Genomic DNA, 27,683 nt, shown 5'->3' with positions numbered 1-27,683 from the left:
AAATGTGAAAGCAGGGCTGAGGATGCAGAACTCTGGCAAAGTTTCAGTGAATTGGCAGCAACCATATTCATTTCCCCATCCATAGCCTGGAAATGTAAACCCGCCATCATAAAGGTTACCCTTTACTATTTCAAGTGAGAACTAACCAAAAGGATGGGGAAATAATCTGCAGTGGGCATGGGGTTATGCCTACATTGCCAAGAAGTCACGTTGCATCTGGGATGTCTTGGGCAGGCACCTTCCTGCTGGTGACAACTACCTCAAAGCCCTCCACTGTGGTCCTTGCTCCAGTGATATGAATAGATGGAGCATCTGAGAGCTGTATTTCCACAAACAAAAATATCTGTTACTTCCTGCCCCACTGCAGAAACACAGACCCTCCCACGCTGGTTAAGACAGCACACAGTTCCCGAAACAGCACGTTCCAAAGTGGTACAGTGTGCCTAAATATACACCCAGTGCCACATCTGGCCTCAGCCTCAGCCTGCCCTTGTGTCCCAGAGGCAGCAAACGCACAAAGCAAACTCAGCTTTGTTTTCAACATCCGTCTGGGTATCTCAGTAACGAACCACCTGCAAAAGCTTACCACAGAAACATTAATAATCAAGTACCTCCAGTGTACTCCAACAACCCCGCTGCTTGCAGAGACATGCCACGTATCACAGGTATTCACAGTTACCCCTTCTCTGTCTCCAAATCAGCCAACATGCTGCCAGAGGTCACTGACTGTAAATGTTCACTGAATCTCATCAAATGATACACTGACATGCAAATCTCCCAGCTGCAGCTCCTGCAATCGATAGCTGGATCTGCAAGCGCTGCTTCCCCTTTATTCGAACTTGGCCTTGGTCCGGAAAACCCTTATGCCTGTGTTTATTTTAGTAACAAACTGTTTCACATGCAAGTATCTGCACAACCAGTGCTTCATTGTAACACAGCAAGTTTTCAACATCATTAGCTGTCATAGTAACAAGCCTAATTTAAGTAAATACAAAGTTTTCAGAGGTGCACAGGTCAGGCACATACTTTTGGTTCTAGAGCAAAGTTTAATTCAGAAGAATGCTGATGACTGTCTATTAGCACTTCACTTTAACGTATTTAATATATTCTCCAAAAGAGACCAGGCCTCCATATAGATACATAACACAACAACAGTTCCTCCTTCAACACGGTGTTTAAGGAAAAACAAACAAACAAACAAGTCAGGTGTTCCCTTCACCTTCCGATCTATCTACAAAACATTAAATAAATCACTATTTAAAGTTAAAAATATTATGGTAACAACACACCTAACAGCTCAGAAACCAGAGCTTCGATGTTTCAGCACAACTGATGTCAAAATTTATATTCTGTCTACTATGAAGGCAACTATATTTCAATGTGATACTGTGTACTGCTTTTCAAACCGCAATGAAGAGAGGAACAGCTTTTTCCAGCTTCTCCATATATGGATCAAAACCATTCCTAGTTCTTCTGGTTGTAATAGTAACTATTGAAACACATTTTCTTTCACTAAGTTTCCTAGTAAAACTATAAAATATAATAATTGTGTATCTAAAAGGAACATCAGCAAGACTAAAAATTGATTTGTAACTATAAAATATAATAATTATGTATCTAAAAGGAAAACCAGCAAGACTAAAAATTGATTTGTAAGCTCTCAAGTACACACACACACAAAAGCACCAAACAAAAGCCAAAGAATGACAAACAGTCATATGATAAGAAAATGATGAGGGACTCACACAGTGGTCTAAATTTAAAAAACTCTTATTTTAATGAGGAATTTTTATTGCCAAGAAAAAGAGTGATTACGCATGTGAGGATACTATTGTTGAGGATTGATTTAAGACCTAAATTTAGATTTGCTGATCTCTGTTCACAACAAATTTGAAGGTTACACAAGACCTGGGGGGGAGGGGAGGAAGAAAAAAAGACAACTTTTCCAAACATAAATAAATAACTTATTTAATTTCAGTGCATACTGGCAGCTGCATTGAAAACCCTATCCGTTTCAAGGCTCTGTTTTTGTTTGGTTACAGTTTATATAAATTAGCACTGACCAATGAAAATAAAGTTAGCTTTTAAACATGGACGGTTCCATAAGGAATAAACCGGCAGCGAGTCCTTTCCCCTGCAATCGCGGACTTGCTGCAAAGGCTGAAGTTAAAGCGAAGCCGCGATGCTGCGGGAGTTACCGGACCAGCTGCCTTTTGCTTTAGCAGCTTACAGCATTCCGATAGATCCCTTCTATTCCGGTATGCTAAAACACAAATGTAAAGTACAGGCTACAATAAACAACCTCATGGATTTGTAGAGAGAAACCAGATCTTCCAAGGGCATGAAAAATTAATTGTTTTCTCTAAAGCGCCATTCCCCTGCCTCGGGGAGCTTTCTCTGCCCTGTTTGGGAGGAGTAACAAAGTTACCGTCTGCAAGGGACACCGCCGGGTTAGCACGTGAAAGCCGCTTCCACGGAGAGGTGGAAAATGCGCAGACCCGGGCAAAGCCGCACCGGCAGCAGCACCGGGGCCCGGCACCCACCGCCGGCCCCGCCCGGGGCTCTCCGGGGCAGGGGCCACGGCGCATCCCCGGCGCCCACGGGGCTCCTCGACCCCCTCGTCCAGCGGGGAACCGGCCGCCCGCCGCCGTCCCGGCGCTCCCGCCCGGCAGGTGGAAGGGCGGCCGCCGGCGGGCGGGCAGCCGGAGCCGCGCAGCCGGACCCCCAACCGCCCCGGGCACTTACCCTGCGGGGCGCACACCCCGCCGTGGCGGTGCCCGGCGCCCGCCGCCGCCCCTCGCTGGGACCTCCTGCCCCGCAGCTTGGAGAGCGTCCTGCGCAGCGGGTCCGCCATGCCTGGGAGCCGCCTCCCCGCCGCCTCAGCGGGCGCTGCCCCCCAGCCCGCCGGAGCCGGCCGGCCCCCTGCGCGGCGGCGGCAGCGGCAGCCCCGGGCCGCGCTGCCCCATGGCGGCGTGGCTCCGAGCGCCCGGCCCCGGCTCCGCCGCGCACATACTTGGCATAGCTGAGCGGGGTGAGAGGGCGCCGCTCTGCGCATGCGCGCCGCCCGCCCCCGCCCGCCGCTCCCCGCGGGGCTCCGGGGCCGCTGCCGGGGTGCCGGGGCCGGCCCGTGAGGCGGGGAACGGGAGTCTCCCCCCGCCCGTCGGAGGGACGCCGGTCCCTAGGGTGCAGGGCGCGGGGCAGCGCCTGTGCCCGCCACAGGTGGCCCGGGATGCTGGGGCTGCCGCAGGTGGGCGGCCAGCCCGCCCCGCCGGTCCCGGGGCTCCGTCCTACTCGGGCACGGACTCCCCGTCACTACCCCGAGCTGTGCTCAGAGCGTTTCTCGCTACAGCTTGGAGTATTATCATCACCGTCAGCCATGTGCATAGCATTTCTTGCAAAAGACCAAAGATTGACAGCATATTTTAAATACTTCTTTTCCCTTTACTTTTCTCCCCACCCCTCCCACCCCCCCCCCCCCCCCCGCAAAGAAACAGACGCGCAGGCTGCAAATTTCTCTTTCACCCCTGGGCTTAGGCCATGCATGTGGCAGTTCTTGCTCCCTGGCAGGTCTTTAGGCTGTTTCCCTGCAGCCTGGCCGCGAAGGAGCAGCGACTCGCTCTCCTGAAAAGCCTTTGCACGCTCAGCAGAATAACACCAGCAGAGCAGAGATGAAGCTGGCCTTGGTGTTAGTAGTTTTTAATATTCTGCCCAAAATGCCACACAGGTGAAAGACAAATGGCATTAGGGCAGCGCAAATACTGTACTGAGATTCCTTAAGTGGGGTACAAATTTCGTTTTGGTGTATGTGTTGCTCAGCTGCATCATACATTAGTTCCGTTAGCAAACGCACCGCCCTTCCAAACCTATCTTGGGAAAAGGTACGTCATTGATTTTTGCCCAAGATAAAATACTGAGACAGCTTTTGTTGGTTAACATCTACCTGAGTCTACATTTCACTATCAACAACTTCAGGAATATATTTTGCAGTTTTCTATACGACACATCTTACAAGCAATCCACAATACTTGTGGTGGGCAGCAGCCATGACGTCTGGGGGTGCTGGATTTCGGGTGGGCTGGGTGTCGCCTCCCCACAGAAGGCAGCCGGGGGCAGGCAGGCATTCCACATATTCTGCATGCCAAGCACTTCACTGCCTCGGTACATAACAAAACCCCAAACACTGGGCTGAAGGAAGAGCTCCTTTGGTTCTGGAGAAAACAACTGCAGCACGTGAACACTGCACATATTCACAGATTTCCACAGTACTATCTGTAAATATACAATGTGGGGAGGAAAAAAAATCAAACAACCAACACCAAACAAAAACACCCCAAGTGCATCACAAAGTAGTAATCGTTTCTCTTAATCTAAAATAAGATCATGATGGTTAGTATATGTCACGTTGCAACAACTTTCGAAACCATTTTCAACTCCTTTAAATACACATATTGGGAAATCTACGCACGAGTTTCAGAGCAAGATGTAAAACCATTCCAGAATGCTTTTGGTTGGGAAAAATGGCAGAGGGGAGGGCAGCAGGTGGGACGGTCCCTGTGCTCACTGCTGTGCAGGTCCCTGTGGGCTCAGATCCTGCTCCAATGGCAGCCACGTCTCACTGCCTGCAGACTGGGTTAGGAACAGCATCTCAGGCGAAGCAGCGTGCAAGAAATGCATAAAACCAAATCTATCAGTATTTCTCTGACAGTGCATTCACAGCTCACAATTAATACATCTGCCTCCAGCAGATTAATTCACAATTACATTATCTGCACCACCCATGGGCCCACAAAAAGGAAAATCCCAATGCCACCTCCTCTAAACCAATATTGCCTGTTTGAGGGGTTAAGATTTCAATCCCAACAAAAAGTTTGATTTCCAGGCTGGAATTAGTATGTAAAGCTAAGCCTTTTACTACACCTTCCAGAACTGTGATCTTGATCTGTAAAGATACAGTCAAAAAAGAAAGGTATAAACATATTTGATGGCATTTCTTTGTTCATCTCATAGTCAGATGTTGAAACAAGTTTCCCACAGAACTTGTAGAAAATCCATCCTGGAGACACTGAAAAGTTGGCTGGCCCTGGGCAAGCTCACCTATGTGCTCCTGCTCTGCATCAGAGCCGAGCCAAGGACCTCCAGAGGTCCCATCCTACCTAAATTGTTCTCCTGAGTCTAAACTCATATCAGAGTTGCTGTCCTCCACAGCTGAGACACGGCTTTGATAGAAGGAATGAAGTCTATCCAAGCAGAACACTAGCAATAACATTTACCAGCGTTTTATCAGCAGTGAAATTCTGCATGAGCACCACAGTTTGACTGCACTAACTTTACTGATGCTATCACGAGCTCAGCTGCACCACCAGCAAATGTGTGCCTAAAGCAAAGGGCACACATTTGAAATCTGGAAGGAGTGATTTGCCCCATTAAAAAGCACTGAAAAAAATAGCTAGGAGATGGACTCAAGGCTTTTTCTGAAATAAAAGTTGTGGCAGCCATTTCAAACTGAGTAAACAAGAGAATTCTACACCTACCTTGACTCTCATCACCTTATCTGCAGATTTCCCACCTGTTCTAATGGGAAATCAGATTCCTCCTGCCTACTCACGCCTTAGATCATCTGCATTAGTTCCCTAATGAATAACAACTTGCTGCACTTAAAGAAACTGTGTGCAATTTTTTGCAAGATCCTCTTATCTAGGTGGCATTTTTGGAAATTTTTGTTACTTGACTATTTCTTTTAGCAATTACAACAATATTAGCAGAAAGTAGGTACTAGCCAGAGTAAGGATGAAATCCTGTGAGGAACTGTAGCCCTGACACTCAGCATGCAGTACTGCCTTCTCCCATGAGTATTAGCTATGGAAACAAAAGAAAATTCAACATCATTGTGTTTTCTGTGCGGCTTCACACAGTATTTTCTTCGTGTTCTGTACGGTTTTAAATGTTAGTTTAAGCAATTAGATTATTCCTCTATGCAATAGGCACACAGGAAATAGCTCCATGAAAAGCTGCCAATAGTTGGGTCTATAAACACAATTTGATCTGTATCTTAGAAAATTGTTTCCATTCCAAACTGTGGTTACAAAGCACTTCTTCTTGTTGGCAGCTGGATTTTTTTTTTATCCCTATGTATCCTTTATTTGCCCAACAGAGTTGGCACTGGTCACACAAAAATATCCCTGCAGATAAAACAACATTAAGTATCTGGCTGGAACTAACTTGAGCCAGTGGATTTAAGAGTCAAAGCTGAGCTTTTGTTTTCAGCTGAGCCCATTTTGTTCAGGAGGTGCAAAGCGCACAGTGCTGAACGTGAGACCTTTTACTTGGCCTTCTACAGAAAGTAAAAGCTCCTTCCAGAGGATGGGACTAGAGCCTGTGTAGGCTTGGAGCAGCTTATTAGGAGACTGGCAAGTATTTATGGCCTGGTAAAGTGTGACTTTAAGCAAATAGAAAGGAGTATTTTTCTGAAGGTACAAGGAGAAATGCTATACTTATTTTTTTTTCATTAACAGAGTGAGATTTTGGCAATTACTTAGTCTTTTCTGAGTTGATGACATGAGAATTGTAAATGACCGCAGAAGCAAAAAATGTCAAATTTAAGTTGGAAAGAAAGACTGGTGAGGAGGATATCGCTGGTGACAAAGCTGATGCACAGGTGGCAATGTTTAGGCACTGATATTGACGAAATTATGCAGGTAAATAGTTCCTAACAAAAGACTGGCAAATAACCTCCACAGCCTTGCAGACAGTGCAGAGACCAGCTCTGCCCCAGCAGGCTCGCTGAAGAAGTGGTACTTCTAAGGACACAGGCTTTCGTTTCTGTGCACACTCAGGGACTGGTTTTGAACTGCTCTGGTCTGACTGTGGAAAATTCCATCCCTCGTAGCGTACAGACTCCTCAGATGTACCTGAAATAAAAGTCACTTATTAATTTAGGATGTAACTGTGCAAAGATATACTTTAATTTACATCAGTGGAATTCATTTGTATGAGTAAAACTAAGTGTCTGGAAACATGAGTGAGTCTCCTTTTCATTAAAGCTTGGCAAATCAGTGCCTTTCTTCTCTCAAGACCTGTCACAGACAGGGGGATAAAGTGACAACTATATGATTCAAGCCGAGCTGATGACAGGTGGGAACTGGAAACATTTGAATGCCCCAATAAAATCTATGAGCACTCTTTTTATTGAAAACGTCTGCCTTCCTGACATCAAAATGGACTGAAATAAGAGTCCTGTGAAACTCTATCAGACAGCTAATGACCGCGTGCATTATCTCCAGCCTGCCAAATGTCTGATCTCTCTCAGATGCAGACACCACTTCAGTCATCCACACCTTTGTTACCCCCAGACCCTATTTTGAACTGGACAGCTGAGGAACCCCAGAGGCCCAGAGGGTCCAGAATCAGCTGCTTATCTTCTTCAGGAGACAAACCAATGGGAGAACAAAACATTTATATTCTAAACCTGAGGATGTTGCTAGACAACAGGCTGGACAAAGCTGAAGGTGTTCATTACCAAAATGGTTCCACATTCTGCTCCCTGGTCTCTGGAACCATTTGCAGTTGGACTTGCACTTTTTAAATGCAAATTTTAAAGATGCCAAGAGCAGTCAAGTGTTTGGCTCAGACCACTGACTCTCTTCTAGAGTGCATCCTTGCCAGAAATAATCCAAAACTGCTTTAAGGCGCACCGCCGTTGAGATCTTATACCCAATGCATCACACCTGCATTGCTGTTCCTTGGCAATGGCCAACCATACTTGGTGTCTTCTCACAAGGAGGTAACAGACCTCTGAGGAACCACTGCCACCATCTGTTCCTCTCTAACTCCTGTGACACGGGCCACCTGGGCTCTGGCAATGTAGCCAGGACTTGTAGCATCAGGATGGTGACTATCTTGCCTCCATGTGAAGTGCTGAGCCCATTGCTCCCAGTGCCATGTTCTGCTTGTTCTGTTAAGCTGTAATTAAAATCAAACAGGAAAGAATTTTAAGAGCCGTGTAAGGTCACCCTAGATTCAGATGGGCAGTGTGATGGAAATACTTCTCTTCATAGCTATCAGCTAAGTTAAGCAGCAGGAGTGTTCACAGTGTTCACTGCCTTCTGTGCTTTGTTTAAACAGAAATAAAACAGTAATTCATGCTCTTTTCAGTAACTTGCATTTATTCTTTTTAAGTTGGTATTTGTCTTTTTAGAGGATGAAAGCTAGCATCCCTATGAGTTTTTTGAAATATGTCATTGAACTTCAGGTTTTTCATTACCACTTCTGACTGCAATCTTACAGCATGCCAGTGCTATGGTAGGATGCCAGTCTCACTGAAGATATGCTAAAAATACCAAAGTATTTTGGATACAAATAAGCCAAAGCATTACCCATATGGTAAAAATAGTCAGTATCATGATCATCAACACCATTACCTTCTCCTAACATGGAAACAAAAACAGCAGACTGGTGACACTCAACCTTGGCCGAAGTGCAAATAACCACCAACAAAGAGCACAATATGTTTGGGCAAAAGAAAAACATATTCAAATTTATGCTCAAAACATTAGAGGATCCTCTGTGAAGGAACCTAAATCACTAAATAAGCATTTCTCTATTTTGTCCTGTGTCTTCAGGCCAGTACCACAAATGTGGTCCGTTCTGCACCAAGGGGCAGGGAAGCAGCAAAGCTCTCCCCCACGTACGCCTGTGGTCACTCTTTCTCCTCGGCCTCGTGCCTTCACAAAACCTCTGCCATCATTCAGTGTCCCACAGCATTTGGCTATTCATCCAAATTTAAATAAAATGTAACATTTGTGAATCTCATCCTCTAACTAGCTGGAGCTGTCAGGTTTTGGAGCTGTGTCCTGTAGCAGTTCCTGATGATGTTGTAGGGGAGCACTGTACTAACAACAGACCTCAGCACAGCCCAGGGTCTGCCAGTCCATGCAACAGAGTCCAGGAGATGTTGCAAGGTACATCTACCACAAATATCATTATGCACAGGGTCCCAAAACCTGCTGAGTGTGCAAAATTTTTTTTAAAAATCCTGCAAAATTTAAACACTTTAAGAAGAACATCTTGAATGGCTTCCAATTATCTACTAACAGCCAACAAAATGCCATAATGGGAGAACACTCTCAATGAACATGTTCTTAGGAAAATCAACTCTCTTAAAGTTCCTTTCTTCCACTTCTACATTAGAAAAAGCAAATTTATTTTAAAAATTATCAGCCTCAAAACTCTGAATTTCAAGCCAGAGCAAAACGTAGAAGACTTCTAAATGCTGTAAAAGGAGAGGCAATATTTAAAAAGAGAAGTGGAAATGTCCTTAAATTGGAAGACTGATCCTTTTTAAGAACTGTATATAGTGTGCTGTGCTCAAAATTCTTGACAAGATAATCACAAGATGCCTTAAAAATGCATTCTTATAATCTTAAATTTTAAGCAACAGATGTTGTTTCTGTAGGCAAAATCTGCCAATGACTTTCACATGTTGAAAGGATCTATGTAAGCTAAATGATTTTATTATTCAAACAACCTTATATATGCTCATATATAATCATATTCATGATAGGCATCCTATATACTACAAAGCAAAAAAAAAAGGGAGGGCAGGGGGAAAGACAGAAAAATCAAGCATATCACCTCAGGCTATTGAGAGATCTGTGAAATTTCACATGTGAAATATTCTCTTCTTTCTCTCTGTTGCGTGTGTGTCGAGCAGAGCAATCAGAGAAGTTAATGGTAAGAAACTATGACAATGAAGACTGTGCACGCATTAGCATGCTCACGCTCAGCTTGTTTGCAGAATGTGAATAACACCAGTACAGTGGCTGAAAACTAGAAAAGCATTCTTGTACAGCTATGCAGGTGAACCCTGGGTTGTTCTTTGGTTTGGTTTGGGTTTTGCACGTCTTGGGGTGCACCTATCAAGTAGAACAGAGAAAAACTGTGTTTCCCAGGGCCCTAAACTGTGTTTAGGCCAGGCACTATGAAACACATGTTGTGACCCGATGGGCTTGCTTAACTTGTAAGGAACGGTGCAGCAAAGAGAAGACTGGTACATGATGCTGCTGGTGCAGGCAGGGAAAGTCCCTCCTTTGCAGACTTGCCAGCGCTGCTGCCCACTGGCTGCTGACAGCTCGCTCCCAGCACTCACTTATTCCTGTGATAACAAGAAATGATAAAGGTACAGCGGCTAATGGGAAAGTAACATGGTCAAGCTTCTTTCAGCTATTTATGTCCTTTAGTAGCATTGAGTCACCTCTGGAAGACACAACAGAATCTAAGAAAATTGAGGTTAAAAATATATATTCTCATTTTTGCTTCCTTAATCACACATCTCTTTATTTGCTCATATTCAGATCATTCTTGTTTCAAATATCACAGAATCACAGAATGTCAGGGATTGGAAGGGACCTAAAAAGCTCATCTAGTGCAATCCCCCTGCTGGAGCAGGAACACCCAGATGAGGTTACACAGGAAGGTGTCCAGGCGGGTTTGAATGTCTGCAGAGAAGGAGACTCCACAACCTCCCTGGGCAGCCTGTTCCAGTGTCTGTCACCCTCACTGAGAAGAAGTTTCTTCCCAAATTTAAGTGGAACCTTTTGTGTTCCAGTTTGAACCCATTACCCCTTGTCCTATCATTGTTTGCCACCGAGAAGAGCCTGGCTCCATCCTTGTGACACTCACCTTTTATATATCTGTAAACATTAATGAGGTCACCCCTCAGTCTCCTCTTCTCCAAGCTAAAGAGACCCAGCTCCTTCAGCCTTTCCTCATAAGGGAGATGCTCCACTCCCTTAATCATCTTTGTTGCCCTCAAGTTATATGGTCCTGCTACTAACCCAACAGTCTAACCAGTCATGCAGTTAAAGCATTTCTGAATACTTAACCCAAATGTTAGACAGCTATTCTATCTAGTCATGACTCATATTACGTGTTAGTGTAATGTCCTGCTCGTCTTCTGTGCTTGCTCAGGCTATGGCACATGGTCCTAGGTGGCACCTCTTCCTACCCAGCCTGGCAGCCCCACAGCTGGTGGCAGCCCAGCAGGCAGAGGTGACATCAGATGCTGGCACAGGGGCTGTCAGCCAGGCCTGCATGTGTTCCTCTGAGTTTCCAGGAGTATTACCTGGACAACAAGATAGATATTTAAAAGCAATTTAATTGTTCACATAATTTAAAATCAGTTTACTTTTTACTCAGAAATATTTTCTGAGTGGGGGTGGAAAATCCACGTATCTCAGCTGGGAAAGGCTACAAAGGCTTCTGTGCTTTCTCTAGTGGACCCTCACAGTAAGGGCACTTTTCAGGTGAGATCTGTTATTGAAAAGTGTGAGCTATCAAAAATATTCAAAATATTTACATTCTTTAGTGGATAGAAGCACTACTTCATCCTAATCTCCTCTCTAATTACTTGAGTTGCCAGCCACACCATGGCATAATTTGTGTAATACTCACAACAAGGACTCACAGCACTTTAATACAACACATTTCAGATGGATATTGCAATGGTGGGGATTCTGAAAGGCTGTGTATGTTTAATAGATTACATCCATATTTCGATTTAGATATTTACTTGTTTAAAACCTCCATAACCTTCCTTCTCGTTGCTAAAATTTGTTTCCTAAACACCATATTCTTCTCCAGAATAAAAGGACTCGACTGTATGTAAAACCCAAGCACTTAAAGTTAAACTTCTGGGTTTTTTACATTGAGCCGTAAGATCTAAAATGACTGATATTTTAAAATCTGGTTTTAGATGGGTTTAACTTCATGTGTTTCCAAGCACTGTTTTCTGCTCTGAAACATCATCTGCAAGGTCATTTTCAGTGTTCTTCCACTTTTGTCTGGTAAATTCTCTTGTTGTTTATGTAGAAAAGAAACACAGCTAAACAGGATATTCTGAGTGTAAAAACAGAACTTGCATGGGAAGGGACAAGGACAGAGGAAAGTCTGAAACTAAAATTACTCCAAGAGGCTTTTTGAAACTGTGTTTCCAAGGTGACAGAAACCCCTTTATTGCAAGGTTGCTCATTTATCTTGAGCAGTTGCCAGGATTTTGATCTAATTTTTGGTTCTGAAGAACTAAAATTATTCCACTCCATCTCAAAATAAAAACCAACCAAACACAACATATTTTAACCACGTAGTGGCTTCTATCTTTACGACCAACAACAAAGAAAAATCAGGTCAAATGGTAAAGCTGCCAATTTTAGCATGCCTTTGGAAGATATATCCCCAAATTGCACATTCTAATCACACATACAGTTCATCAGATATCACAGGCTAAATTATGCACTAAGACCCCACCATGAGTTTGCAGCCTGTCGGAGCTGATGTGTTGCTCCCTCCTGTCACAGACAGGACCCTGCCTGGGCAAATACCGGCAGGTCAAAGCCCACAGGCCGTGAATGGAAAACCTCAGGGAGACATACACACACAGAATGTGTTTCTTCAGCTCTTTGTATGTGTTCACTGCTAAATATTTAGGAGAGAAAAAAAACTAAGAAAACACCAGAGGCTGCCTCTGATATCACTCTGTAAACAACCACAAAACCGACAGCTTGTTTCAGCAATGCTACTGATGCAGCAAAGCTGATGAATTGTTACCTACAGCATCCAGTCTCAGAGCTTTAACACCTAGAATCATTAACACTTTGTCTTAGGATCCAGAACCCTGTTTTGCAAAGCACCTTGTCCTTCCTTAAGGATAAACCATAGTGTTCATTTTCTTCCCCAGTCCTGCTCTCATGGAAAACGCTCAAAAAATTTGACTTAGATTCATCTTCCCCCTCTACTTTGCTACTGAAACATGATGAAAGAATACTCTAAACCAACATGTATTTTCCTTTCTAAACAGCAAATGGACTTGATGAAGAACCTTAGGTATTTACCTGCTTTACCTGAACAACCCCAGAGAATGATGACCCCCAGTTTCATCTCCTCTCTTCCCCTCATTATGTCATTACCCTCACTTACTTTGTCACAGCTGAGTTTATCGCAGGATTTTGGGACAAGTACCATGACACAGCTCCACAGAAGATTCATTTGCCCAAAGTGGGACTTAACCACCTCTAGACCTCATGTCCACTGCACTCCTCACATCCCTCTTTCCTTGGGCTTTGCCCATAATGTCCCCAGGGCCCTGATCTTTGCCATACATGGGAGCAGAGCCCTCCCTAGATGGCTACATGTGTTTATCAGGCTTTTTCACAGTCAGTTAGTTATTACAGTTTTAACAGTCAGCAGCCTCTGAATGGAGACGGGTCTACCGATCATTTTGATGGAAACCCATGTCTCCAGGATTCCATGTGCACAAGCAGGCAGACGCACTTGGTTCCACTGACGCCCCCCACCTCCTCTGCCCACCCACTGAGAAACCATCCTGTGACTCACAAAAGCATCTTGGTCACCAGTGGTGTTTCTGGTTCCACACATCATTTTATAAGGACAACAGTAGTTATGGATGGGCTGTTAGGAAGGAAGGACTGCTTCCCAGTGAGGCATTTCCTTTGCCACTAACAGGCATGAGCCCTGTTACTTCCCAGGCTCAGTGCCGTGGCTGCTGTTGCCTTAGAGACCAGCACCAACTGAAGAAGAATCTGTTCTTTCCAGGTGTCAGGGTCTCCCACTGAACTGGCTGATGCTTGGCTTCCACCACTCAGAGGTCCTCATGTTGTTGTCATTACAGATTGCTGCCAGGCAAGAGAGCCAGCATCCAAGTGAGCATCGATTCTTGTGCAGCGGCAGGAACAGCAGCTGCAGCTGCCAAGTCCTGCTGGTGCTCTGCGGGGAGGCGAGCGGAGTGCATGGCCAGCGGGATGCAAATGCACAATCACTCTCTCCCACTGGCTCTCTTCTCAGATGACACACAAGACATCAGCTCTCCCTGCTTCTGTAATCCAGGGTACCCCCCCAGAAGCCCAAATCGAATTACTCGTTGTTCCCCTTGCCAAGTCTTGCCAGCACTTAGTGTGGAATGTTGAGCAATCCCATCAGGAAATGTACCCAAAGCATCAAATAAAGGTGAATAATGTATTGTTAATTTGTCCACTTCAAAGCAAGCACTGCTGAACCATTTGCCTATTGCAAAACATGCTGAATGTGGAGTCTGTGTTTCTGTCTGAAAAATACATCCATCTCTTCTGTCCACAGGAGGTACAGAGAGGGAAACTCCAAAGGCTTAAAAGCCCAGTCAGCGGGGGTGAGCCCCATCTTATTAATGCAGCTATGACAGTGTGAACCTATGCATCTCAGGCACTGTTAAGATGCCTGTCATACTGGCTTACATTTTCTCTTTCACATTTGCATACAAAAATAGATATTTTTAAAAATACATTCACAATTGTTAACCTGAAGCATAATTTTTCTTTGCCTGTCAGCAAAAAGCATCTGGAGATGATCAATCTCTCTACCTTGCCCAAATGTCCTCAGGGAGAAATTAATCTTTAAAGACAACTATATTGAAATGAAAAAAAAATGTTTGTATAAGTTTGCTAAATTCAGATGCTAGTTAAGTTTTCCTGAGAAAAAGGTGTAGGGAGAGAAGGGGATCCATTCTTTCTAAGAGTAAAAAAAGACAAAACCAAACAACCCACAAATCACTTTTTTAATTCTACTGCTAGTAGCACAAGGCTTCAGCCCTTATCAAAAATCAGGTGCTCAATGCTATGGCCCCTGGCAGTGTAAATTCACATGTGATTAGCTTCATAAACAACAAACTTTCCACCGCCTATAGCGGGATTCATACATACCTGAGCTTCACACACACATATAGATTCAGCAACTCAAAGGAGAAATATTGCTGATCTGGGAGCTGTGGATAAGCAATTAGTGCTGCAAGTTACTCTCACTCTCATTTTCCAGTACCCCTTGTACTTAGTATAAGAACTAGTGAATCAACTATTATTAGGGAAAACAAACAAACAATCAATGTAAACAAACAAACAAAAACCACGAACAAACAACAAAAAACCCAACATACCAAACAAGACAAAAATAAAAAAAAACCCACACAAACAAACAAAAAACCCTAAACAAATGAACAACAATCTGAGGTGATGGAAAAGCTGAGTTTAGAAGGCAATATCGGTGTGTTGCCAAGAGCACAGACCTTGAATACAATTTACATACAGTTGTGTTTTCCACAGTTAGGCGTATTTAGGGCGCGCAGGCGTGTCCCGGAGACTCGGGGGTTCTGTGCGTGAGGCGCTGCTCGCACGGGCAGGGTGTGACCGCACAAGTATTTTGTTTTGGATCAGGAGCTGCTTTTGAAGTGACTTTCCCCATCAGCCCAGCAGATTCTGCTTTGGTTTTCAGAGTGTGCCAACTGGATTCCTTTCAGATGAAACTCAGCCCAGAAGATGTGCTCCAGGAGCATATTTAATGCACTTGGATGGCTGCTGGGCACGGAGTCCGCGGGAGCAAAGCAGAGCCAGCCCACAGCAATGACCAGTTCACATTACAGGCGCTCTCCTATAGTGCCAAATGATTTACTGACATAAAGACAGACACAGATTAAAGAGCATCCTGTAGCATGATATCAGAAATAGAATTAAAGCAGTTATAACACATATTGCTTCCTAACAACCCTATAGCATTAACCAAGAGGATCAGTAAGCTTGCTTATTCTGTAGTAAAAAAAGAACTACTTACTTCACAAATACACCCCATATGCAATATAATAGAAGAAAAAAATAAATCAAGAAGGAACTGACCTTCTGAAATGGATTATTTCCCAAGTACTAGTAGAGCTAATTTCCCAACTGCTTTATTTATGGTTCTTAATGCTGAAGTGTGTATGCACAATCTGGGCTATAAACACAGCACGGATAGAAAACCCCACAGAGTTTCCTGGGAATTAGTGATGCCACTAAATGGAACAGCCTTTCAGGTTAATTTCTGTAGAATGCTATTAAAACCTATGAGACTTTCACAGAATGAGAAGGAAAAACAAAAATCAGGTTCTGCAAAATACTTGAAACATAAAATGACTGCTTCATTTAAGCCCCTTCACATTACTTACTGAACTCTGAATTTCATAGCAATCAATGGAGATGACTGTGCAGCTGCCAGGGTTCCTGTTCAGCCGCAGACAAAGCAGGCGTGTGTTGAACCACAGTTCAAGTGGAGTTTCCAGCTACCATGGGGCATATTCAGCCCCTGGCAAACTTTGCCCTTTAAGCAAATCACGTTAGGTATTTCCACAGCAAACAAGACCATTATCTTTCAGCTTTCCATGTTGCCAAAATCCTGTCAAGTATTAAATGAGGTCTTTTAATTAAAAACCTAAACACATACAGTGGGTCAGTTCCGCCTCTAGGACCCCAGTTTCTTCTCTCATGTGGGTTCTCCTCATCTCTTCTAAAGAGTCTTGAGGAAAAGGCAGTTTTAAGGGCTAATTTAACTTCTGGATGAACCTCAGGGCCTGACTGTTAAATCCTGTCCAGAGTTATCCCGGTACAGCAGCAACACAATCCTCAGCACGCATCATCTGCAAGGAAACTTGGTCACAGCGCACTGGAGCAGGTCATTCTGACCAGGCAAACTGCCTTCAGAAATGACGTCTTTTGCTATAATTCTGTTGCTTAGCTTAAAATCAGTTGATTTTTGAAAAGTTACATAAAATGCTTTTCCCTTGGTTATGCCCCAACCAGAAAACAAAGCAAAACCTGAGACAAATCACATTTTATAACTCCAAATACACCACCTTGAACCACTTACACCTGTGCTTACACAGGGGTCCTTGCTCTGTACAGACACAAAACTACAAACCATAGACTTGCTCCAGAGAATTATATTTCTCCAAAATGAAGAATAAAGTTACAAACACTCGTGTTCAGCCACGTGTTTTGCTGATCTCTACTGATTCCTTAGGGCAGTAAGTTGGCAGCAGGGCTGGTGCTGCTCCTGGCCTTGCTGCCTGACCTCGGGTGAGGTGACTTCCAGCCTTATTTTTATAACTTTCTATGAAAGAAACTTACGAGTCCAAACTAGAGAAATTCAACTTTTCAAAGCCAATTCTTGCTCACTTTCTCATTTTGCAGAAATTAGGGTTTTTTAAGCATTCTTAAATTTAAATCAACCGTGACTTTTTCAGTCACAATATGATAAAACCCCCAGTCACAAGATGATAAAACCCCCTCCCAGGCAGTTAGCAATAGGACAAGGGGGCATGGGCTTAAACTCTGCCAGGGGAAATTTAGGCTGGATATTAGAAAGAAATTCTTTACAGAGAGAGTGGTCAGGCATTGGAATGGCCTGCCCAGGGAGGTGGTGGACTCACCGTCCCTGGAGGTTTTTAAACTGAGATTGGACATGGCACTTAGTGCCATGATCTAGTAAACGGACTAGAGTTGGACCAAGGGTTGGACTCGATGATCTCTGAGGTCTTTTCCAACCCAGTTGATTCTGTGATTCTGTGTGGTTCTGTTCTTGGGCTTTTCACTACTAAGTTAAAAACTCTGGAACATCATAATTATTTTGTCCTAAATAGCAATTCAGCATGACTCTTAAGCATTCATTTTTTTTTTAAACTTGTTTTCCCAACTTTGTTGCAGACAAATACACTTGATTAGAACTGTGTTCACCGAATAATTTTTTAGATTGTGATCGATCAATGTAAGAACTATTTTTGAAAGATAAAAGACTATAGTAACTCCTCTCAGGCAGCATTCAAAAAGTATCTGGAATTTACAGTGCAAAAACGGTTCAAAAAACCTCTGTAGTACTAGCAAAATCTAGAGCAAGGTATCAAGAAAACAAGCAAAATAGATGAGTACTTTCTCAAGAGTCACTTAATCAGGTATTAGGCTGAATCAAAGAAAATCAGGGTCTATAGTTTAAAGTTGTACAAATTCAGAGGCATTATGCCAAGAGTTAACAGAAGCATCCTTTACTGGAGTAGCACAGCTGAAAAGCCAGCAAATGTAGAAGAGAAGAGCTAAATTATTGCAGGGCTACATTTATCCAGTGACCTGTTAGATCATTTTGCTGATAGAGCAGCGCATGTTTCTGCCGCCTGTGTGATGCTTCACTGACTGTGTGCTGCAGCTGTCCCCAAAAGGCTGAGGAAAGGCACGGAAATACGGGATCCCCAGCAGAAGGGTGGGGACCCAAATTTATTTGCTACTGGCTCTCACCCACTCAAGGAGCCCCGAATTCAGATATATATGATTGGTATCAAATATGTCTCCCTGTTTCATCAGCATTGGAATCACTCAATGACATAGATTCTACTTACTTTCATATTACCGGTTTGAAGTGTCAGTTATGCTCCTGTGGGGAAATAATACAAGGAATTGACTAATGTTATAATAATATAATAATTCTATAGCATTTAACTCTGTGCTGTCTCATTTAAGTCTGTGTTGCTTTATAGAAAATCTTAGAAAAAATTAAGTTTGTAGGATTTAAGTAGCATTTAATTACCACATCATAGGTCACGGTGACATGGCTTATTTAAACTGTCAGTGAGATACAGCTTATTTACAATTATCCAAGAGGCATGCACAAAGGCTCCTGTGAGAACAAGTCATCTGACATTTCACTAATGGTAAGAAAAGCATTAGATCTTATATAAAGATCCGTATTCCTAACTATTAAAACAGTATGTTTTCAAACAAACCTTTGTCATTGCCAGCTTTATAACTACATTAAATAATGCAACTCTTTGAAACATTTCAGGCAATACATAAGCTCTTGATCTCACAAAATGCCATTTTATCAGTCCCAATTACGGAATTTGTGCATTCCTCTTAAGCATCCTCTACTTAAAGTAGAAAATGAGACTTTTTCTAGACCAGAAGCCTAACAGAGAAACATTTTTTTGTAAACCCTTCTTTAGGTCTTTATTAAGTAGCTGTGATCCTTCCCACAAAATAAGTGAAATTAGTCTCTCACACCACCCGGTCTGGTTCCTCAAGGCACCCCTTGCCACTCTGCATCAGACAAGTTACTTCTTTAACAAAACTGGACCACATTCTGCTCCCCAACAGCCATCCCCCTCCATCACTTTTTGCTGGGTCCTGCTGCTGGGGTGAGGTTGATGGGTTGGTTGGGTTGAGAAGAGTGTGTTAATCCTCTCCTGATAAATCCTGTGGTTTAGGTTTAACTACCCATTACTCTTTTCGGGAGTTACCCTGTATTAATCCATTCTGTGTTTCTTTTCATATCAATCCATCTACAGCAAGAAACAAACGATTGGAGAAATTAAGCAAAGAGATGGGAAATCAGTGTTTGCTCCAAAGAATAGGTTCACTTTGTTAGAAGGCAGTAAAGCACAGAGTACTTGCCTTGTTGCTCACAGCTACAGTGAAGTGAAGGTGTGATATATCTTTTGAAACTACCTGGACAAAAGCATTCTAAAGATGCAAAGCACTTCATCTTCTAAATGAAGAGTGCTGATAAAATTATTTGATAAGGACCAAAAATGCTTATCTCCATTCATTGAATTCATTGCATTCTTCTGCCAATCCAGCTCCACAGGTCCTGGCTTCCCTGAAAATTCCTCCTTTTTTTCAGAAGTGCCCTGAAGAAAATAGTTCAAAAGGAACCAGCAGCACAAACCCGTTCCAATCTCTGGTGTGACTCGCCTTCCAGGTTCAACTGATCTTTGCACATTTCTACCAAATTCTGTGGACTCCTCTGAATACGGGCTGCTCCCTTCAGTCTGTGATACTCTCCACATGAAGAACTAGGTGACGAGAAGCTCTGTCCCTCTGTTATTCCCACTATTTCTTGATTCCTAGTTGTATGACTTACAAACTTTCTGAAAGCTACCAACACATCTGTTGCAAGAACAGAACCGTTCACTGAGATTCCCGCACCCCACAGAAAACCTCCTGTGCAATGAAAACACTGTATTTCTTTCAGCAGGTTTCTGTATTTTGCCCATCTTTTGCTCTACAGAAATCCTGCTTTTGTTTCAGCCTTGACATTTTGAGATAGCCACAGACTGCCAAGCTGACTGCTGCCTCTTATTGTATCATTCTTCAAACTTCACCTCAATCAATGCATCCACAAAGTACCTTCAGAAGCAATGGAATCATATTCCTTAGCAAGGTGCCTCCGTTTGCTGCGGGTTTGCTGAACACATCCCATGCTAGCCTTCTTTTCGAGAAGTTGTTTTCCTCTGTAACTTTGCCCTCCTGTGAATTACAGAGGGAGAGCAGATGATGTCTCCCTTGGAGCACACCTGGGCAGCCATATCCATTTTATCGCTGCTGCAGCAATGAGCATCTCAACAAGCTCAACTCCAGGTGCCACCACTATGGCCATGCTTGTGCCCACGCCTGATGGTACTGGGATTTTTCCAGCTATTTGGAAATGAACCTTTCAGAATTGACCAGTCTAATGAGTAATTATGGGTGTTCTTGCACATTTACTCTAAAAATGGAAATGCTGCATAGCTGTAGCCATTGCCAGGGGTTCCTTTCAACTGGTACAGCCATTTGTCTTTGAAGAACACACACTTCAGTGGTAATCAGCTTCCACACATTGTTCTCACATCAAACCCACACCCAAAGCAAAAGCACAAACATCTGTGTCCAGTAATCAAGGGGGCTGGAAAAGAATCAGCAAGCTAAGACAGAAACAGGCACTAGAATCTGAAAACGCAGATTGTGTCCTGATGGTGACTGAAAGCATCACATCTTCTCGCCCAAATTCTGCTATGATCTTGCAAGATTAGGAAGATGGCAAATGAGCTTCCTGTCACCAGAGAAAGCAAGAGGCAGCCAGCACCACGCAGCTTCTGTTTCTCTCTGTTGATAAAAATTCCTCCTCCTGCTCTGATTACAGGTGCACGATAAATTGCCCTTTGTGGAACACACTGCATGTCCCTGGATTCAATTTCAGACTGGCAGCCTTAAGCTTATCACAAACCATTTGTAAATGAATCAGTTCTTTGGTAGCATTAGTATGCACCAAACTGTGGCATGGCAATAGCAAGCAGACAGACAGAGGGACACCTTGTGACAACCTCTCCACTAGCTCTCCTGCCACCAAAGCATTATCCTCAACAGCTGCACTTTTATGCTGATGTGAATGCTTATTTTCTGGACCATCCTGCCTTTCTTGGAAATCTATGTTCTGTAGCTGCTCTTGTGTTGCCTCCAGATGCTGGCACAATGTCTTCATTGCTAATTAATTGCCTTCCAGCCACCGCTTTTCTAATCTTGACAAATTTTTAAGAGAATTTTCTCAGATCAGACTTGTAGGCATTTCTTACTGTCTTTTTCCCCTGTTACACAGAGTGATCACCATCACATTTGATTTGATAAAAACAGTGCAATGATTAATTAACAGAGGACTAATTTTCAGAGCAAATCTTCCCCATTTGTCAGGGGGGAGGGGGGCATGTGTGTGGGGGTGTATGTTCACTGTCACTGTCTCATCTTGAAAGACAAACCGTTCTCTAGTTAGAGATTTTTTTTTTTAACATCTGAGCTATCAGTTTAAGTTTAGGAAGTGTTCACTTATGCATTTGACGGATCCTGATGCTGAGAGTAGCCAATTTTTCATTATTAGCTGCCCAAACCTGAAAACCTTCAGGTCTGTTTCTTGTTCAATCAAGCTTTGTCCTTCAGCTTTCTCAGAGTCTTTCCTGCTTCGACTTTAAAACAAATGTGAAAATCTTGTTATTACTCATAGCTTTGCACTTACCGATCAGCTCCCTTTAAGCACTGCATCATTATCAATTTTTTTTGATGTTTTGTAAATCTGTGTCACTTCTGATCATCCAGAAGGGATAAGGAGAAGACTAGCATCCTCTTTTCCACTGTGACTGTTGGACACACTCCTACAACTGCAAGGCTTATTGTGACTGCATCTTCCCAGGTAGTGCTCACTCTAGTGACTTACTGAGGAACTTGAGCAATGGCTGGTAATTTTACAGCTCCAAAGCTATGAATGCCATGGATGTATTATCAGTGATCTTGATCTACAAGCCAAACTCCCTATGAGCATTTACAATTCAGCATGTTGCCCATTTTTCTTAGGAGATTTTTACAGTATATGAATCACAGTATCATAGAGTGTCCTGACTTGGAAGGGACCCACAAGGATCATAGAGTCAAAATCCTTTCTGCATATGACAACCCCACAGTTCACACCATGTGTCTGAGGGTGTTGTCCAGTCTCTCCTTGAACACTGTCAGGCTTGGGGCTGTGACACCTCCCTGGGGAGCCTGTTCCAGTGCTCCACCACCCTCTGAATAAGACCTTACAAATCCTTGGCAAATTCAGCAGCCTTTCTCTCCTTCCCCTCCTGGCTAGTAGGTGTGTTCTCTTTCAATCCAGCTGTTTTCAAATAGCCTCTTTGTACCAGAAACAGATATCTGTGTTTTTTTTTCCCCACAGAGCAAGAACTGCTTAGTAAGTATCATATTATCAAAGCCAATTGCTAGAAACAGTTGTTTTCTCACCACAGTTAGGATTAACATTTTTTCCACTACGGGGAGTTCTGCAGTCGTTTGCATCGCAAGTCACTGATGACAAACCGTAACATTTCTTCTATGCAAACTCATTTACTTAGCATAAAATGCACAGTGCTCTGCTATCTCTGAACTCAGAAAGGTCAGTCCGCTCCCTGCTCTGGGCTTTTTTGTATGCCCTCTTTGTCAACACATCTTCCAAATTGCTCCAGAAGCTGCAGCACTAGCACTTCTCTCATCATCTTCTCCTGAAGACAACGCACTGAAGCACCTCCACCAAAAAAACATCCAGCAACAGAACAGTCCACCCGAGTAACTCTGCTCCAGACAGGCTTTCTTACAGCCCTGTTTCATACATCTTACTTAGGAAAAAGCAGCATAGTTGCTTTTGCCATTTCTCCTGAATAGGGAAGCTGCCATGGTCGCCACTTACAATGAAGATTTCCTCAACCTGTAAATAATACAGTTAATAATTCTTCTCCCAGATTAGCCATGCTGGTTTTCTCCTTGGAAACTGAGTATCAGATGGTGTTAACTTCAAGACAACTGGATACCACATATATCATATGATCTGAAAACAAAAGGAGTGATTAGCATGATAACTTCCCGAGCTCCCTCGCAGAATAGCAGAGTGAACAATACAAGAACAAAAGCCTCCTTGGTCACAGCAGTCATGGGAATGCATCCTGTTTCCAGAGCAGGTGACACTGACCTTCAGCTGTAACACTCTTCAAGGAGCCCCTCCATAGCAAACAGAACTATGTAAGACTTGAGAATTATGCAGTCCATTGAACCCATACCTCATGTCGAACTCTTGTATCATTCATCCCACGTAACCCTGGAAGAAAATCTGTATGTATGGGATAGCAGAGGCAGATTTCTTAGTGTCTTGCTAGACATACGGGGATCTGCAACACACAGCCTGGATACAAACCAAACCTTTGGGAAACTGGCCTAACATCTGATTTTTGTATCTGAACAGGAGCTTGCTGCTATTCCTGACCCTCAGTTCTCTATGCCGGCTATGGTATAAACACATCCCTGTAAAAAAGAAGCATAAGCAGCCTTTTTTCCTACCACCTTCTCTGAAGACTAGCACCTTCAACCTAGCTATATTAAGACAGCAGGAAAAAAAGGAGATTACAGTGAGCCTTTTCATTCAGAGACTTCACATTCTGCACTTTAGGAATAATATCCTTCAGTCCTTTGTAAGCAAAGCTCACAGAAACCATTTCACCTCAGATGACCAGGACCTGGAGACCTGCTACCTGAGTAGCTTGTGACAATCCACGTTCTGAAGTGGCTGCATTACCTGCATGGAGACAGCTATTCCTGTAGGAGAACCAGCCTGCATTAGATGATCCTTTTTAGTGGCATTTTAAAACATTATTACTAGAACGAGGAAGACTTTATGTAACCATTCTAGGCAAAGTACGACCATTTAGAGTCTTTCAACACAATGCAGATACTCAGAGTTTCCAAGCCGGCATGGTCCACTGGTTGTCCACCTCTGAAACGCTGTGTTTCAGCAAGCGGCTGTACCCGACTGCTGCCAAGGGCCTTCATCCCAGCTGGAGCTGAGCAGGGTGTTCAGGAGGTTCCCCCTTGCAGTCCAGTCCCCCTCCCGCCCAGACACCGCAACCCCAGATGGGGCATTTTGAGAAACTGCACAGATCCAGCACTTTGTAAGCTTTGCCTACGACACCGTCCCTCATCTCGCAGCTTACAATGACCGTGTCAGATATTTGGGGTTGTGCTAGGACAGCCGGGGCACGCGGAACCCTCAGCTCTGCACAGGTACCATTTTTGGAATCGCTTCCAGACTGGCCGTGCGGGAAGGCTGGAATGTATCACGGATTTGGCCCAACAGCCTGTGAAACTGGCAAGGAGCAGGTGTGCAGTCTGCAGGTAGAGAAGGATCCAGAGGAAGCATTATCACACAGCCAAGGCTAGAACTGCATACCTTGTTGCTGACTTCAGATACTTGCTAAAAATGAATATGTTTTTCTGTATATTGAGAATCAAAAGATTTTTTTTTAAATAACACTTTTGAAAATATTAACATTATATCAGCACATAGGCATAGAACATGTTCTACCAAATTAAAGCTAGTCCATGACAGAAGGAAAATAAAAATTACGAATGTTTACATTCACAGTTTAATTACATAAAATTCTACTAGTAGGCCTAGTCTCACTGCAGATTTCCTAAGGCACAGAAGCTCTATTTGAAAATAAACTTAGAGCAACCCTCCCTCCAACCCAGTTTTGCTGGTACTTTTTCATATACAGACCCAATAATCCAAGCAGCATATCACAAATGCAACATATACTGACTAGCACTTTGTGAAGGTTACCAGTTTTTGTACCGAAATAAACACAATTTGGTAGTGAAGACCCTATCACAGCTTTGTCTTTTTCTCCTACATAAATATCTAAATTCTACTTTCAATTTTAGGTCAAATATGTTGAATACGTCAATTCTTCCTGCATCGGTTAGTCTCATGTTTCACCGATGCAATGACATAACACCAAAACCAATTATCAAATATTAAACTCCATTATTAGGTCCATATTCTTTTCAGTTCGCAGCTGTATATTTATTACAAACAAAACCCTGAGGAATCTGTTGTGTCAAAAGAAATACATCACTGAAATGTATACAGTAGGGAATTCATCCCTCCTTTCACCAAGCGTGCAATGCAATATTTATATTGAAGATGTTTTGAAATGCAGTTTTATTCCAGTGACCTATTTGAAGTCTTTACATACATTTCAAGACAACATTACGCTAGCATCACAAGACGGTACTTAAGGAATCTTTAGTATACACTCCTTTATAAAAGGTTTTGACACAATGGAAAAATCAGTCCAGAAAAGCCCATGTTACCAGGTTTCTTGATAAACAAAATACCATGAAGCCCTGTCACCTGCACGAGCAAGGGTATCCATCACTATAGATCCCTCTTCTATATACCTCTTTTAAATAAACAGGTTTAAATTTCATTCAGTAGATGAGTTTCTATCACGACACTGTCCATTTAACTTTTTGCTTTCCAAAAGGCAAGCATACTATAGAAATAAAGTTCCCTACCCAACAGGAGAGAGAAACTCGGTAAACGTGTATGTTTCCTATTCCAGCAGAGGAATCCAAGTTCATCGAAATATTCATTATGGCTAAATCCAGCACACCCTGTTCATAACTTCTTCTTCTTTGTTTGCTCCCCAGAGTTTAGTTTACGTCTCTTAGCAGAAGCTGGTTCATCATCTTTTTCATCATCTTTTTCATCATCTTGAAACAAAAGAGAGAGTTAATCAAAGTCAGCAAAGGCAGTATATCTTGCTCTTAAACACCATCCCCATCTCAGAACAACTGACTTAACCACATCTGAGATGCCCAGAGAAAAGACAACATTAACTGACAACATCCTAATTTTTGGAATGTGGACAATATGCAGACAGAATAGGAATTATTACTTGTTATAACTACCACAGACCACTGAGGAAAACTGAGTAGAGGTCTTGTTATGTTACTGCATAGTACCTGTTCTAAAAAAATATTATTTGAGTAGATAAGATAAAAAGCTAGAAAATTACATTTTAGATATAGGAAGTAATGTCAAGGTCAATTGATAGTTTATCTGCTCAGTATTTGGATGAAGGCTAAGAGAAATGGGGTGCGGGGGGTAGGGGAAAAAAAAGCAGACAGAACAAATGGAGCAAGACAGAACCATAAGAAATGCCAAAGGGGAATGAACACCCAGAACAACAGAAAATGAGCAAGACAGCAAGAAAACTTTCCTTCTGAAAAGGTTTGCTGACAACTTTACTGGTAAACCAAAACATTATCACGTGTACTGAAAGGCCACAATTTCTTCTGGTTTTGTTCTCTTGGTTTTACTGCCTATTTTCTTTCTCCAGCAATTAAACAACAATAAAATTTCCCCCTTTCTGTCAAATATTGCTTTACTTCCTATAGTACCATTACAGCTTGTACCACAACTAAAGGTGAAGAGGACAGTAAATATTTCCTTCAGTAATCTGTCACATATACATTTAATTCCCTCGGTCTCCAAGTTTTGCAAACATTATAAAAATAATCTGACCTACACCTAGAGTCAAGACAGCAGAGCTTCAAGAAGCTCTCATACCACTTTGTTTCAACAGTACCATGACGAAATCTGCTAGTTTCATATAACTACCATTCTACAGACTCTTTAATCACTCCCTGTTCCTGCTAATTACATTGGCAGTGGAGCGGAGGGATTGCTGGAGAGCCCATGCCCATCGTGGGAAGGCCAGAGCACACTGAGGGGTAACCAGCCCCGCATGCAGCAGGGCCAGCACGGCTGGTCTGGGCAGGGAGGAGGGCTGCAGCCACAGAGCACCCCAAGAATCCCCCACCCACCCAACCAGCTCGGCTTTTGACCACCCAAACCCGGCACCCACCGCCCCCGCACCGCCAGGCCGGGCCCTCACCCGGCTCCAGGCGCTCCAGCTCCTCATCCGGCAGGAACCGGGCCCTGCCGGCCGCCCGCGGCGCGTCCGCCCCGTTGTCCTCGTAGATGTTGGACCACTTGATGGCCATGTCGAGGGCAGGCGGCGGGGGGGGCTTCTTCTCGGGCTGGCTGTAGCTCTCCGGCGGGGGCACGGCGTTGGTCTTCCACACCTTGAACTCCCGGGGGGGCTGCAGGGGAGAGCAGAACACCGTCACACCGGGCCCCGGCACCGCCACACGGGCGGGTCCACCCCTCAGGCTGCACCCCAGAGTCCCCCGACCCCCGCACCTCCTCGGGCGCCCGCAGGACGCGGCTCTCCCAGTCGATCTGCTTGTTGAGCGGGTTATAGAGGAAGGCGGGCGGCTGCGACACCCTACGGAAGAGCTCGTCGGGCGGCGGCAGCCGCGGCCGTCCCCCCGGGCTGCCCCCCGCCGCCGCGCCGCCCCCCGCCTGGCGCTCCTCGGGCTGGGGCTCGTCGGGCTCCGAGTCGGAGCTGGAGCTGCCGTAGGCCGCGAAATAGCCCAGCGGATCCTCGCTCTCCGCCGCCATGGCGGGGCCGGCACCCGCGACACGGCCCGCACGGAAACGCCGCCCGCGCCGAGGGTTCCGCCCCGCGCCGCCCCGAGGGGCCGCAGCCCGCACCGGCTCTGGGGCCGCCTGCCGGGACCTGGCTCCGCGCTGGCCCTCGGGAGGCGAAACCCACCGTCGTTTTCGCGTGGGGGGGTCCCAGCTGGTAGCCGGGCGGCGGGAGAAGCCGCGGT

At 44.1% G+C, this 27,683-nt stretch overlaps 2 protein-coding genes across 3 annotated transcripts in view; both read right to left on the bottom strand.

Moving 5' to 3' along the window:
* SYDE2 (synapse defective Rho GTPase homolog 2) overlaps positions 1-3,030 on the bottom strand; it is a 29,533-nt gene extending 26,503 nt beyond the window's left edge. The window contains exon 1 of one of the 2 annotated variants that reach the window (XM_065072654.1): positions 2,746-3,030. In XM_065072654.1, the coding sequence (XP_064928726.1) occupies positions 2,746-2,854 (109 nt within the window). In that variant the 5' untranslated portion in view covers positions 2,855-3,030. Of the gene's footprint in view, positions 1-611; positions 2,699-2,745 lie in introns of those variants that run through there. The other variant, XM_065072655.1, reaches the window with a different exon arrangement.
* A 21,535-nt stretch (positions 3,031-24,565) lies between these two features.
* Positions 24,566-27,516, bottom strand: C8H1orf52 (chromosome 8 C1orf52 homolog). Its single transcript, XM_065072651.1, has 3 exons — positions 27,211-27,516; positions 26,903-27,110; positions 24,566-25,715 (listed from the first exon to the last, which is right to left on the bottom strand). Exons 1-3 carry the CDS (start codon positions 27,469-27,471, stop codon positions 25,621-25,623), a joined length of 564 nt encoding a protein of 187 aa, XP_064928723.1. The 5' UTR covers positions 27,472-27,516; the 3' UTR covers positions 24,566-25,620.
* Positions 27,517-27,683: the final 167 nt, after the last annotated feature.

This window comes from Columba livia, chromosome 8, assembly GCF_036013475.1.
Source record: "Columba livia isolate bColLiv1 breed racing homer chromosome 8, bColLiv1.pat.W.v2, whole genome shotgun sequence".
NCBI lineage: Eukaryota > Metazoa > Chordata > Aves > Columbiformes > Columbidae > Columba > Columba livia.
The sequence above is the reverse complement of the archived record's forward strand: the minus strand, read 5'-3'. Positions and strand labels throughout refer to the sequence as shown.